Source organism: Meles meles, unplaced genomic scaffold (genome assembly GCF_922984935.1).
Source record: "Meles meles unplaced genomic scaffold, mMelMel3.1 paternal haplotype, whole genome shotgun sequence".
Lineage (NCBI taxonomy): Eukaryota > Metazoa > Chordata > Mammalia > Carnivora > Mustelidae > Meles > Meles meles.
Window position 1 is genome coordinate 16,621 of NW_025721174.1, and position 14,343 is coordinate 30,963.

The following is a 14,343-nucleotide window of genomic DNA, read 5'->3' on the forward strand; positions in this document are numbered from 1 at the left end:
CACCTTCAGGAGGATCTGGCTGATGGTGTGCTGTTGGCTCTGGCCCTCACCGCTGGCCTGCCGCCGCACTCCTCCTTCAGGAAGCTCTGGCCTGCCTGCCTGCCCTGCCTCTGCCTGCACTCTCTGTCCACAGCTGCCAATCTCCTGAACCAGCAGGTCTGCACTTGCCTGCAGATCACGGCTGTCCTTGAAGCCTTCTGGTGTTTTCCTCACCAGGGCTTCTCCATCTTCCTGGGCTGCTCCACAGATGGGATTTTCATGAGGCAGCTGGTGAGGGCGCTTCAACAGCCTTTCCCGAACTCCCTTCAGCAGTTGTGTGGTATTTCCCACTGACCAATACCCGGCATCTTGATTCAGGGCAGCCAGAGCAAGAAGCTGGAACGGGAGAGGACTGGCCTTCTGCTCCAATGATGCGACAGCTTCACGGGCTTGTGCGTCCGGTTCGGTCTTCTCCATGCCTTTTCCAGAGACTTCATTGTTTTGGGCACAATGCCCCTTTCTTCATCGGAAGCTGAGTCCACTCTTTCCCAGGAACACCACCACTGCAGTGCACACCAGGAGCTCCCAGTGAAACCCGGAGACTCGTGGCACATGTGGCCAACGTTCGTATATCACCAACCCAGCAGCCCACAGCTGCTCCAGCACAGCCCACAGCGGCTCCAGAACTGTGTAGGGAGGCATTTGGATGGCCACCAGCTTGCTCCAAAGAGCCTTGTGGCTTGGTCTCCGATCACCAGTGTCTTCTGGGCCACTAGGAAGTGCTTGGAACCCCTACGAGGGTTCCGTCTCCAATGCAAACCAGTGCCTGGCAACAGGAGCTGAAGGTAGGAGTGGTGGGGGAGGTGCACCTGAGTCTCCAACGCACAGCAGTGCTTGCAACAGGAGCTGACAGCAGGTGGGGTAGGGGAGGGGAATCGCTATATTGTACACCTGAAACAAATACAACCCTACTGATCAATTTCTCGGAAGTACAATTTAAATATAAAAAAAAAAAAAAAACATTTAAAAAGCAAACTAGGTATCCAAAGGAGAAAGATAACAAATATCCAAACACTGAGAAAGTAACATTCTAGATGATCAAAGATCAAAGGTCAAATCTCAATGCATTGAAGTGAAGGAAAATGAACATACAACATATGAAAATGTGTGGGACACAGCTAAATCAATGGACAGCACCATGTGGAGCACTCAATGCATATGTTAGAAAGGAGGAGGAGCATCAGGGAGGCTTAGTCAGTTAGTCCAACTCTTGATTTTGACTGGGGTCATGATCAAACTCGGGGTTGTGAGACTGAACCTGCATTGTGCTGGTGCTGGGCATGGAGGCTGCTTAATAATCCGTCTCTCTCTCTCTCTCTCTCTCTGCACCCCTTCCCTGTCTCTCTCTCTCAGTCTCTCCCTGTGTGAAACAAAAGTCTTCTCAAAACAATAAGCTCTCTGCTTCAGAACCTAGAAAAAGAAGAGAAATAAAACTGAAGAAGAAAACCAAAAGAATCCTTCTACCCAATTTCAAGATCTATAGCTAGATTAATCAAAAGTGTGTGGTGTTGGTGAAGAGATAGACAAATGGAACAGAATAAAGATAGTTAAGTAAAACAGAATCAAGGACCCAGAAATAGACCGACACCAATTTGTCCAATGGGGATTTGACAAAGGTAAAAAGCAGTTCAATGGTTGAGTGACAAGTCATTTTTATGACTATTATATGCTGATATCACTTAAAACATCGTTACGTTTATATAATGATTACTCTGGCTTTCATATAATTCCCTAGATTTTATACTGACCTGAGAGCTATAGTTCAGTGGCAGGCATTGGATCGCTGTTTACCAAATTGGTTTAGCTTTATTTCCCTTGGGCATGAACCTACACTACTTTTCTAATTTTCTCTTGTAATAAGGAGTGGTCATGGAACTGACTTACATCTAAGGACATGCACACAAATGTAAGGGAAAACATGGAGTGTACAGGCCCATTTAAAACAAACAATCCAAAAACTCTAACACTCCTTCAAAATGACTGTTAAGAGCTCTGCACTGAAGGAGCTTGAGCCTGTCTTCTAGGACAAAAAAACCCTGGTGCCTCCAACATCCTCCACCAGTGACTGGTTTTACCTGACAGAAAAAGTACCTTCTACAATGGGACTGTACTGAGGTTTAAATTTGTTAGAGCACCTATTGCTAACCAATACAGTTTTCCTTCTCATTGTTCTCAGCAAAAAGTTAATTATCCCATCCTGGTGGATTTCTGCCTTTCTGAAAGGAAATATGTCAACACCTGGATTGCTTGATGAATAAGGTAAAAAGATAGTTAAAATTATTAGACCATAAGAAATAAAGCCCATAACACGATAATTTTATGCTACGTAGCATAATATCTTACACACAGAACGAAGGAAAGAGTCAGTAGGAAATAAACAAATAGTTCATAAATAGATTTTCCCTTCTTTGCTCTACTGGGAAGACATAGTTCCTGGAAGTATGTAGCCTAAATGAGAAAGGAATCACCTGATTTCTGAAGGTCTATGATTGTATGTAAAACCTCTCGATAGTCCACCTACTTGAGCTTCAGTAGACTGCAGGACAAAACACAACATATTCCCTTCTTGACTCACATATACATTCGGGCTTGGGGTTAGAAGAAAGGAAAGAGAAGCATCCAAGAGGAAAGTCATCTAACTCAACATCTTTTCATTTTTACTTATAATTTTTGGATGATGTGTTTTAGGACACTAGATGATATGTGGTGTGTTTTCACAGTGCTAAAGAATCAAGAACAAAATCACCTACAATTTATCACTATTATCATCTATTTACTAACAATATAATTACTCCTTTATTCATTCACTGAGCAAATATTTATTGAGCACCTACATGTGATGGGCACTCCAGGTATCCTGTTCCTATAGTACTTCTATTTTGATGGGGGGCCAGAATCAATATGGGAAGTAAAGAGAGAAATAATAAATAAACAAATAAAATAGCATGATAATTTTAGAGAGTGATAAGTTCATGAAGATAATTTCAAAAATTAAAAACACAGTTTATGGTAATAGGATAAGATTCTCAAAGAGTGTCACTGAAGACATGAGTCATGAATACTGCGACTCTTGCCATTTCATTCACTGCTGTCCCTCCAGCACCTAGAAAACTCCCTGGTATATACTAGGAATTAATAAATAATAGTTGAATGAGAATTGCAAGAGCAAAGATCCTAAATGCAGAGTCATCCCAGAGAGTTTAAGGAAGAGACAGAAAACCACAGGGGCCACAGTGTAATGAGCTGGGTACAACATTATTTGCCAACTCACAGAGGAAGTCAGGGGCCCTATTATGTGGGGCCTTGTGGGCCATGGTAAGAGATCTGGACCATAGTAAGGAAGAGGTTCCAGACTTTTCTTTGAGTGTAATGGGATGCCAGGGAGAATGCTTTGCGCTTACATTTGTTTTAAAAGGTCTCCAGCTGTTTCCTGGAGGCTGTGTCATAGGGATGGTAGACAAAAGCAGGAGCAAGGAAGGAGAAGTTGTAACTGGGAAGAAGGTGGGGATCTTAGAAGTGACAAAAGTGGTCTGATTAGCGATCTATTTTGGTGGAAGAATTCACAGGGTACCCAGAATGGTGAGGAAAAACTGGGAGAATCTAGTTCAGTTTCATCCCACTCTAACGAAAAAAAAAAAAAAGAACACTGAAGTAGCTTAGTCAAATACCTATGTTTATTCATAATTCCCTCTTTTTCTCCTCTCCCACATTTTGTATTAGAAATTCTTCAAGCTTTACTTCTCAGTCCCATTATCACTGCATTCTTCTTTGTTACTGATCTTCTCAGGAAACTGGTGCTCTCTTGAAATGATTCCCATGATTGTATACACTGAGCTTTACACATATATTTTCAACCTCTTGCTGGGTGTTCCCCTGTGGATGTCTTATAACGATCCTGACAAAAACCCTTTATCTTCTCCCACCCTGCTCCTTCTCCTGAATAATCATCCCGGCCAACCAGACAGAAATCTCATAGTAACCTGATCTTGCACTTCACTCCTCATCTCCCACATCCAACAGTTTTCAGTTTTCTTCCCTTCTGCCCTGTCAGAGTTCTACTCATTCTACAATGCCTTACATGAGGCCCTTTCCCTCATAATGCAGCCCCAAATACTCCAATTAGAACTTGCCACGGGGCGCCTGGGTGGCTCAGTGGGTTAAGCCGCTGCTTTCGGCTCAGGTCATGATCTCAGGATCCTGGGATCGAGTCCCGCATTGGGCTCTCTGCTCAGCAGGGAGCCTGCTTCCCTCTCTCTCTCTCTTTGCCTGCCTCTCTGTCTACTTGTGATCTCTGTCTGTCAAATAAATAAATAAAATCTATAAAAAAAAATAAAAAAGAACTTGCCATGTCTTCCTCCACTATCCCAGGTAAATACTTACCCATATTTCTAATTTTTGCCTGTTTCGTAGCCATTCACATTAAAATTAGCAAATATATCACCATAAACCCATACTCCACAAAATTCCCAGAACTGCAATTCTATATATATCAGGTACTTGAAATGTTAAAAATACATTAGCATCCTATAATGTAGACATTTACTATAAGCCAGATTGATTAACTGAATCAAGATGCTTCCAACTGCTGGCCACACAGAATAACTTAGTAATTAACAAAATAATTACCATGGTGGGTGATTCCATTTTCTAATAATGCTTGTCCAAAGTGTACATCTTCCTCAGGCCTGTGAATCTCTCCAATTTCCAAGAGCCATGACACAAATTCACTGCAATAGAAATCCAGTGAAATAGTTAAAGAGTTTTTCCACCCCTGCCTCCCCAAGAAGTCTATTTCTACCATGCTTTCATCAAGCAGCATTGGAAGGAGCCTCAGATATAAAGAAATATTTGCAGTGCATTTAAGCTTGCATTTTTTCACATATGCAGAGCCCCAAATTATTTAAATTTTACTCTATCCTAGAAAACTCATGTCCATTCATCCATGCTTACCTAAACCCTATTATATAATACCTATTCAACTTACTTAGACCTCTAATAAACACAAAGGGAAATTTTTAGAGTAGTTTTAACTGTAAAGAGAATACAACAAGATCCTAAAGATAGCAAACAGACAAAATAAACAGAATAATAATGACTGAATATAAGAGATAGACTGGAATATGGCTTTCTAGGCACAGAAAACCAGTGTGTTTGAAGTCTAAGAAGGCAAACCCCAAAAAACTGCACACCCCATATGGTAGATGGAATTCTAAACGTGTTCTCTTACCCCACTATCAAGAATCCCATCCCTTGGTTTTGTAACCAAATCCTAATCTGGGTAGTGGTATGGATGAATTTTGTATAGGAAACTAAAATTCCAAGCCAGTTGACCTCAAAAGATGTAAATTATTCAAGTGAGCTTGACCCAGTCAGTTGAGCACTTTGAAGCAGAGAGTTTTCTCAGGCTGGTGGCACAAGAGTAAGAGACAAATTAAAAGCACAAGAAAGATTCAGTGAGCCACTGCTGCCTTAGAAGATAGAGGGGCCATGTACCAAGGAACACAGGCAGCTTCTGAGAGTGGTCCTGGCCAACAGCCAGCACAGAAGTAGGACTTATTCTTACAATCACGGGGGACTGAATTCTGTCAACAACCTGAATGTGCTTGCAAGTGAATTTTTCTTCAGACCCGTAAGATAAGGCCCAGCCGCATCTCAGCACTTGATGTTGGCCTTGATTTTGACCTTGTGAGACCCTAAGCAGACAGCCCAGCATTGCTCCCCCTCAACTTCTTTCTGAAGTATAGAATTATGAGCTAATGAATAGGTGTTGTTTCAGGGCACTAGGTGTGTTGTTATTTATTTTTTCTGCAGCAATATAAAATTAGTACACACCAATAGTTTTACTATACTGTTTTCAAATTTTGAAGTTATTTAGTGGGGCACATGGGTGGCTCAGTTGGTTGTTTTGGCTCAGGTCATGATCTCGGGGTCCTGGGATCAGTCACACCTCCTGCTCTCTGCTCAGCAGGGAGTCTGTTGCTCCCACTCCCTCTGTCCCTCCTGATGCTTGTGCTCTCTCTCTCTCCTCTCAGATAATAAATAAAACCTTTAAAAATACATAAACAAATAAATAAATACGGGTTTTTTTTTTTAATAAATACGGTTTTTAATAAATGCATTCTTGAATTTAAATGTCATCTGGGGGGTGGGGGTGGAGGGACCTGGGTGGCCTTGTCGCTTAAGCATCTGCCTTTGGCTCAGGTCATGTTCCTGGAGTCTGGGAATTGAGCCCCACATTGGGTTCCCTGCTCACTGAGACATCTGTTTCTCCCTTTGACCCTCCCGCCTGTTGTGCTCTCTCTGATTCTCCCTCTCTCTCAAATAAATAAATAAAATCTTAAAAAAAGGAATATTCCAGCACAAAACCACCCATCAGAACTGTCTACCACATCCATCTGCTGTGGCTGTGGAAGGCCAGGGAGGATGAACAAACTACATCTTTTACCATTTTGGGGTGTGGGGTGGAGCCCCACATCACAGATAAGTAGGATGATATTTTATAACACAGGAAAGCACCAGCTTGGTACTGTTTTTTGGGCCATGTGGTATCAGTAAAAGAACACTAAATAGAGAAACATTTTACAATAAAATATTTTATTGTGCTTATGTTATAAAAATATAACATTTGAACTTTTACATAAAGTAATGGATACATTTTAGAATGGTTTCAACTTTGCACAGAGGTCAGAGAAGCCAAGCTATACAAGGTGTCAGGAAATTACTTTGCCATTTATTTCAAAACCAAAAGCAACACCTATGGCTAAAGTCAAATAACCAAGGGGCATGGAATTCTAAAAATGGATATCTAGTCTAAAAAGTACATTTTAAGGCAGAAGAAGTTGTTAAAGCCATCCAAAAGAAAGAAAATTTTTAAAGAAGTAAAACTTCAGTTTTTTCTTCAATAGCACAAAAATAATAATACCAATTCCAGGGATGTCTGGGTAGCTCTGTCAGTTAAGCATCTCCCTTTGGCTCAGGTCATGATCTCAGGGTCCTGGTATCAAGCACCAAATCGGGCTCTGCACTCAGCATGGAGTCTGCTTGTCCCTTTCCCTCTGCTCCCCCCCCCCCTCGCAAATAATTAAGTAAAATCTTGGGGGAAAAAAAAGCGTATCAACTCCACAGTGCTGTCACAGGACTAAATGAGCTGATGTATGTCAGGAGCTCAGCACAGTGTATGGCACATTTTGAGCACTTATGAAACGTCAGTGGTTGACAAATGGGTTGAGCTGGTTGGTATGTAGCGAAAGCATCATTCTCTGTTCTGATGTCAGCCAATTCCTGAATATGCCAAATTAAAATGAGGAAAAGAACACACTGTAAGAACTTCTATTAATTAGGAGCATAGGGGAAGGAAAGAGAAGGGGTAAGAAAGGAAGTTACTGGCTGGCTTTATCATGGGACCTACAGAAATCACAAGATCCCATCAACACTCTGCGAAAGGATCCTGATCCAGTCAAAAACAATCTCAAACTTGGTCTATAATTAGTAACTAGTAACTAAGCTAGTGTGCTGTTACGGAAAAAGCCACAATGAACAAACTAAAATTTACCAAGTCTCTCCTGTGTATCAGGCACTGTGGAGAACGCTCACATATCATTGTAACTAACTAGCACTTTGGCCGTGTAAGATCATGTTAACTCTTTTTTTTTAGTATTATTATTATTTTTATTACCATATAATGTATTATTTGCCCCAGGGGTACAGGTCTGTGAATCATCGGACTTACACATTTCACAGCGCTCATTAGAGCACAAACCCTCCCCAATGTCCATCACCCAGCCACCCTCTCCACACTCCACCCACGTGTTCACTCTATAGTTAACAAGACTCTGGCTCCTTTAATTAGGAAAACTTGACCCTGGGTCAGCCTTGGAGCTCTGTTTCCCTGGAACCTGATGGAGGCAGGGCATCTGCTGGGTTACCAGGCAGCATTGATCATGGCCAAAATGACTCCTGATGGCTATATGGAATATGAATACATTCTTGGTGAGAAGCTATAGCTTGAAGTGACTCCTATAAACAGGCATGTTCCTCTGACAACCCCGGAAGTTATGCCCCAGAGGTGGGTTTCTCTCCTACAAGAGCCGTCGGCTGGGGGCCTACCAAGGACAGCAACAGCAGCTTGCTGGCAGCTGAGTGCTCTGTTGTGAGGACCCCAGCCCCTGAAGGAGGGGCCCCATGCTGCCCTGCAGGCCAGGGTTTCCTGGCTTATATTCTTCTACCTGGGTTGGCAGCCGGTGTGGCCTATGGTTATTTATGGTATCTGCATAACTTATCGAGAAGACATTCTGGTAGGCATTACAGGTAAGCACTATGATCATCTTCATGTTTAGAGAGGAAAAAGACATTTAAACTTCCCACATCGCTCAACTAGCCAGAGGTAGGACCAGATTTGCATGGAGACAGTCTGACTGCGAAGTGTGGGCTTTGAACTACCACTCCAGTCTGCTTCTACAGAGTTGACATTGGCATTCACTGGTTGTATGAAGGCGGGCCTGGTAAACTCCCTGAGAGCTGGTTTCTGAATCTTTAAAAAATATAAAGATTATAAATGCAGAGTATGCATCTGAGGATTAGAAATATATGGAAACAGCCAACACGGGGCATGGCTTAAGGCAGCCGCCCTTCCCTTTGGTTCTGCACTCTTCACCCAGCAGGGACTTCCACGTGCTGCTGCCCGCAGACCCCAGAGGACTGACAGTGGGTCTATGCTCAAATCCCAGGCAACCTCTCTGCCTGTTGCTCTGTGCCAGGCCCCTTGCAGGACCCTCTTTTTCAGAGTCTTCATCGATGAAGTCAAAGTGCTGATGAATCTCGGGTTTGGACTCTGTGTCTTACATTCTTTGATTCTCTGACTTGTAGGCCCTGTACTCACATCCTTGCTAGACTTCCTCCCCCTTCAGTGAACCTGCTTCCTGCCAGCCCTGCCTGACCCCAGTGTCTGCTTCCCCCACAGAACACCATACATCTGAAATGGTTGACGTCAGGGATGGATGGATAGATGTCTAAAATCTTCCATGATTGCGGGCTCTAGGTCCATTCCTTCACCTCACTATCATCCAGGAAATGTTGACAGTATAAAGATATTCAAAAATGCCCAGAGGAATGTTTTTCTTTTTTTTTAAGATTTTATTTATCCATTTGACAGACAGAGATGATAAGTACTGAGAGAGAGAGTGATGGAAGCAGGCTCCCCGCCGAGCAGAGAGCCCGATGCAGGGCTCGATCCCAGGACCCTGAGATCATGACCTGAGCTGAAGGCAGAGGCTTTAACCCACTGAGCCACCCAGGCGCCCCGGAATATTTTTTTTAAAGAAGAAAAGCAAATCATTGAAGGAAGGGTAGTTGATACATGACATAGTGAAAACATGAAAGAAATCCATGCACCCAGACTATGGACCTTACCTTCCAAGGAAGCATTTAAGGAATGTGGTCAGTTTTCTTTTTCTGTCTTTGATCAGATTTCCTTGTTTGCACATCATCTTGTAGAGTTTCTCGCCCTGTTCTGAGATCATTACCCAGGTGTCTTGCTCCATTCCTAATTTTAAACCTATCGAAAAGGAAACCAAGGACAGGTAACTGAAAAAGTCTCCTCACTCACTCTTGCCTGCATGAGACCAAAATTTATTGCACATCAAGCATGGGCAGGGGGTTGCAGATACAGAGCTCTCTACCACAGGGCACCTGGGTAGCTCAGTCAGTTAAGTGCCTGCCTTCAGCTCAGGTCGTGGTCTCAGTGTCTGGGATGGAGTCCTGAATCGAGCTCCCTGCTTAGCAGGGAGTCTGCTTCTCTCTCTCCCTCTGCCCCTCCCCATGTGCATTAGTTCTCTCTCTCTCACACACACACATAAATAAATAAAACCATAAAAAAAATACCTGAATTTGGAGCATAGGGGAAGGAAAGAGAAGGGGTCAAAAGGAAGTTAATGGGTGGCTTTATCATGGGACCTACATAAATCACAAGATTTCTGTGATTTTTATTTTCAGTCTGCTAACTACAAAATTTTTTACTAGAATTTTTATTTTTTACAATGGAGGAGGAATTACCATTTGTCAGTAACAGAATAATTTTTATTTTTTTAAAATATTTTATTTATTTATTTGACAGAGATCACAAGTAGGCAGAGAGAGAGAGGGGGGAAGAGAAGCAGACCCCCCCCCCCCCCCCACTGAGCAGAGAGCCTGATGTGGGGCTTGATCCCAGAACCCTGGGATCATAACCTGAGCCGAAAGCAGAGGCTTTAACCCACTGAGCCACCCAGGTGCCCCCAGAATAATTTTTATTAAGAATAGAGCCTGTTAACATAAACAAATTAACAGAACATCCTTGTCTGCTTGCTTTGCTTTCTTCGTTTTTCCCTTCCTTCTTTCCCTCCTTCCTTTTTCACTTCAGATTTATCTATACACATAGCTATTCTGAAAAAATAAAGGTTCAACTTGATGAATCATTTATTTTACCTTTGAAATGATTTGCTATGCTATCTGAATTGATTGCTAGATTCAACAAAACTTAAAGAATCAGCTATGTATTCATAATCTTTGTTTTAAATTTTTCTCACAGGCTCTCCATCCCAGATCAACCAAAGGAGTTAAGTATTTGAAATGCTTTGGAAGTTCTCAAACAAATGTGTACTATGAATATTTAACAGAAGTAGAAGCTTTGCATGTTCTTCAAGGGAAAATTTCTGAAGTTGGAAGAAAGGGTTCTTTGTGTCCTGAAATTTTATCAGCAATGAGGTATTTTGCTCCTAAGTCTCTGGGAAAACGGAATAAACACTGCTTTTTGTCTTATCAGTTATTTGGTAAAGAAATTAGTAGTAACACAAGCATTTCTGTTTCCTAGCTGAATTACCTAGTAATACATGTCAGATAGGTATCAATGGCTTTAATGCCTTGTTCCCTCCTACAAAAAATCACTAAGTGAGAAGTCCTGATAAATTGGTGGGGGAAAAAGATCACATTGTACATGTCTAAACACCCTCCTCCACAAATGTGTCAACCTTAAAGGGCCAGTATCACAAACTAGCATCAGTTTTTCCGACTCGGGATCCCCCCTTCCACAATCAGACCGAGATTAGCTGAGTGAAGCCAGCACTGCCGCTTAAAAGATCCCACAGTCCCACTAGTGCTACTCTTCTTTTAATCATACTCCAGGTAAAGAAAATCACAAGAACCACACGCAACCTGCAGTGATAAAATATTGAACTTATTTTAAAACGAACGTAATGTATTCTTCCCATAGAATAATGGAGGAAACACAAGTCCATGTGCCAGGCTGATGCTCTTGACCCTGCATACCGAAGTCCTGGGCCAGTCACCCCTGTAAGCTGGGTCTTCCTTCCTTCCCTTCCTCCCTGGATTATTTGATCCTGGCCTTGCTCTCTCCACACCCTGCTGACTCTTCCTTCAATATTTCATCAGGCCATTCCTTACTTCAAAAGCCTTTGGTAGCTCACCACTGAACCAAGTGAAACCATGGAAGCTTGCTTTTGTGCTTCTCCTTAAACTGACCCCACCCTATCGAACAATGCCATTTTCCACTGCGTTCTTCTGTGGCCGGGCCACCCTTTGTGGCTTTTCTCCTTGTCCTGTCAATACTTACCTGTTCTGCAGGCTGACGCTCCCATCAAGCTACCCAGCTCTGCTCTCTGCCACAAGCAACTCCTTCTTCCCTTTACAGTATACCCAGGTCCTTCATGAAGCCTTGCCTAGCCATTACAACCCGTGCATTCAGACTTCCCTTGGAAAATAAATGATTAAACTCAGAACTACACAAGTCAAGGCGCCTGGGTGGCAGTGAGTTAAGCCACTGCCTTCAATTCAGGTCGTGATCTCAGGGTCCTGGAATCAAGCCCCGCACGGGCTCTCTGCTCTGCAGGAAGCCTGCTTCCCTCTCTCTCTCTTTGCCTGCCTCTCTGCCTACTTGTGATCTCTGTCAAATAAATAAAATCTTTAAAAAAAAAGAGCTAGACAAGTCAGCATGAGATTGCATGTGGCCATTGCGTCATGAACAGAAAGCAAGACTGTAACTGACTGTTAACACTCTGCCAAGTCAAGTAATAGGTTAATAGCTGCAGCAATATAATATTTTGAAAGAATAGGTTATATCACCTAATAATTTAAATTGGAAAGACAGGGGATGCCTGGGGGTTGGTTAGGTGTCTGCCTTCGGCTCAGGTCATGATCCCAGGGTTCTGGGATCCAGCCCCACATCAGGCTCCATGCCCAGCTGGGAGTCTGCTTCTCCTTCTGCCATTCACCCTGCTCATTTTCTCTCTCTCCCCTCTCTCTCTCAAATAGATAAAAGATATCTCCAAAAAGATACAATTTTGTGAAGCAAATCTAGCATTATAGTAAACACTATGTAGTTTTTATTTAAATTCCAGTTAACATGTAGTATAATGTTAGTTTCAGGTGTACAATATAGTGATTCAACACTTTCATACAATACCCAGTGCCTCATTGCAAGTGCCTCCTTCATCCCCATCACTGATTTTACCCATCCCTTCACCTTCCTCCCCTTTGATAACCATCAGTTTGTTTCTAGTTCACCTCTTTCTTTCACCTATGATTATTTACGTGAACGCTATTTCTTGAAGGCAGGCATATTCTGTGCTTAGAATTTTGGATATATTCTCAAAGCAACCCTTTGAATGAGAGGGTACTGTCCTCTTCGTTTTATGGATAAAAATACTTAAAGAGGATTCGTCATTGGTCCAAAGTTGTTTGCTCAGCATCAAAACCAGGAATCCTATCTCGCTTTGTCTACTTCTTAGCCTATATATCCATTTCTTGGTTAAAAAAAAAAAAAAAAATATATATATATATATATATATCTATTTGCTTTCTCAAATAGATAAAATCTTTATAAATAAATAAATTGAAAGGATAATGTTCCTTTTTAAAGTTTATGTGCTAGCCACTTTCTATCACTAATTTTAAAAATCATAAATAATTTTAAACATGTGTAATCATGAATGCATACATACATACAACAGGCCTCAAAATGTATAAATATCACAATGATATCCGTTACCAAATTACCACTTATTTCAAAATAAGAATTAGTGATATAAAAATGGCTTCATAATTTCAGTCACAGCACATTTTTAATAACTTCATTCCAAAAAGTAAATTTGAATTCAAATTATTTATTTATTTATTTATTTTTTTTTTGGTAAAGAAATTTTCTTCTTATTTATTTGACAGAGAGATCACAAGTAGACAGAGAGGCAGGCAGAGAGAGAGAGAGAGACAGGGAAGCAGGCTCCCTGCTGAGCAGAGAGCCCAATGTGGGGCTCGATCCCAGGATCCCGAGATCATGACCTGAGCCGAAGGCAGCAGCTTAACCCACTGAGCCACCCAGGCGCCCCAAATTCAACTTATTTATTAAGAACAGTAACATAGAGAGCATGGAAGGGGTGTGTGGGTGGCTCAATTGGTTAAGCATCTGCCTTCAGCTCAGGTCATGATCCGAGTCCTGGGACCCAGCCCCATTAGCCCATGGCAGGCTCCCTGCTCAGTAGGGAGTCTGTGTCTCCCTCTGCCCCTCTCCTCCATGCTCTCTCTCTCCCTCTCTCTTTCTCTAATAAATTAAATCCTAAAACAAAACACAGAAAAGCCCAACAGTGCTTTTCCTTAGTAGAAATTTTAAAATATTTTTAATGAAAGAATAATTTATTAATGCCATATGCAGGAATTTGCAAACTTCAATGGATCTAAAATATAATTCTACAGGAAGTGTTAAAAAGGAATGGAATTAAAATTGTCATTCATTAAATGTAGAATATCCAAACTGAACTGTCTCCAGGCACCGATGTTTTTTCCAAAAAGAGAAAAATCCAAGGGGCAGCCCTGAACAACTAACTAATTACTTTGAAGCTATACAGTTTGCAAATTCCTCACTCTTAACTCAGCATAGTTTTACATAAAGAGATGAGGTTTTTCAAAAACTGATACTACTATAACTCTCAGTGGAAATACTGGTATCTTTTCAATAGTGTGAGTTATAATGAGATGAAAGCTAGCCACGTACTGTATACTCAAGCTAGGAAATAGAAGAAACTGCCAAAAAATTTATTCAAAACATCAAGAAACTGATATCAAAACAATGTATTTAACCCTTATCCTGATGATCAATGGTGTGAATGCATAAATTTCTAGGAGAAATTTTAAAAAATCAGAATTTACTCACATTATTAATAATTAATGCTGAAAAAAAATACTTTTTGGAATAAATCTTTGATTCTATCAAATAACATAAGATTTTCTGGCATCCAAAATCATTTGACATTATTTATG

General features: G+C 41.6%; 1 protein-coding gene across 1 annotated transcript in view; it reads right to left on the bottom strand.

Moving 5' to 3' along the window:
* Positions 1 to 4,753: 4,753 nt before the first annotated feature.
* LOC123936077 (phosphatidylinositol 3,4,5-trisphosphate-dependent Rac exchanger 2 protein-like) overlaps positions 4,754 to 14,343 on the bottom strand; it is a 41,422-nt gene continuing 31,832 nt past the window's right edge. The window contains exons 5-6 of the mRNA XM_045996849.1: positions 9,448 to 9,592; positions 4,754 to 4,766 (exon numbers count right to left, since the gene is read on the bottom strand). Coding sequence (XP_045852805.1) covers positions 9,463 to 9,592 — 130 coding nt within the window. The 3' untranslated portion in view covers positions 4,754 to 4,766; positions 9,448 to 9,462. The remainder of the gene's footprint in view (positions 4,767 to 9,447; positions 9,593 to 14,343) is intronic.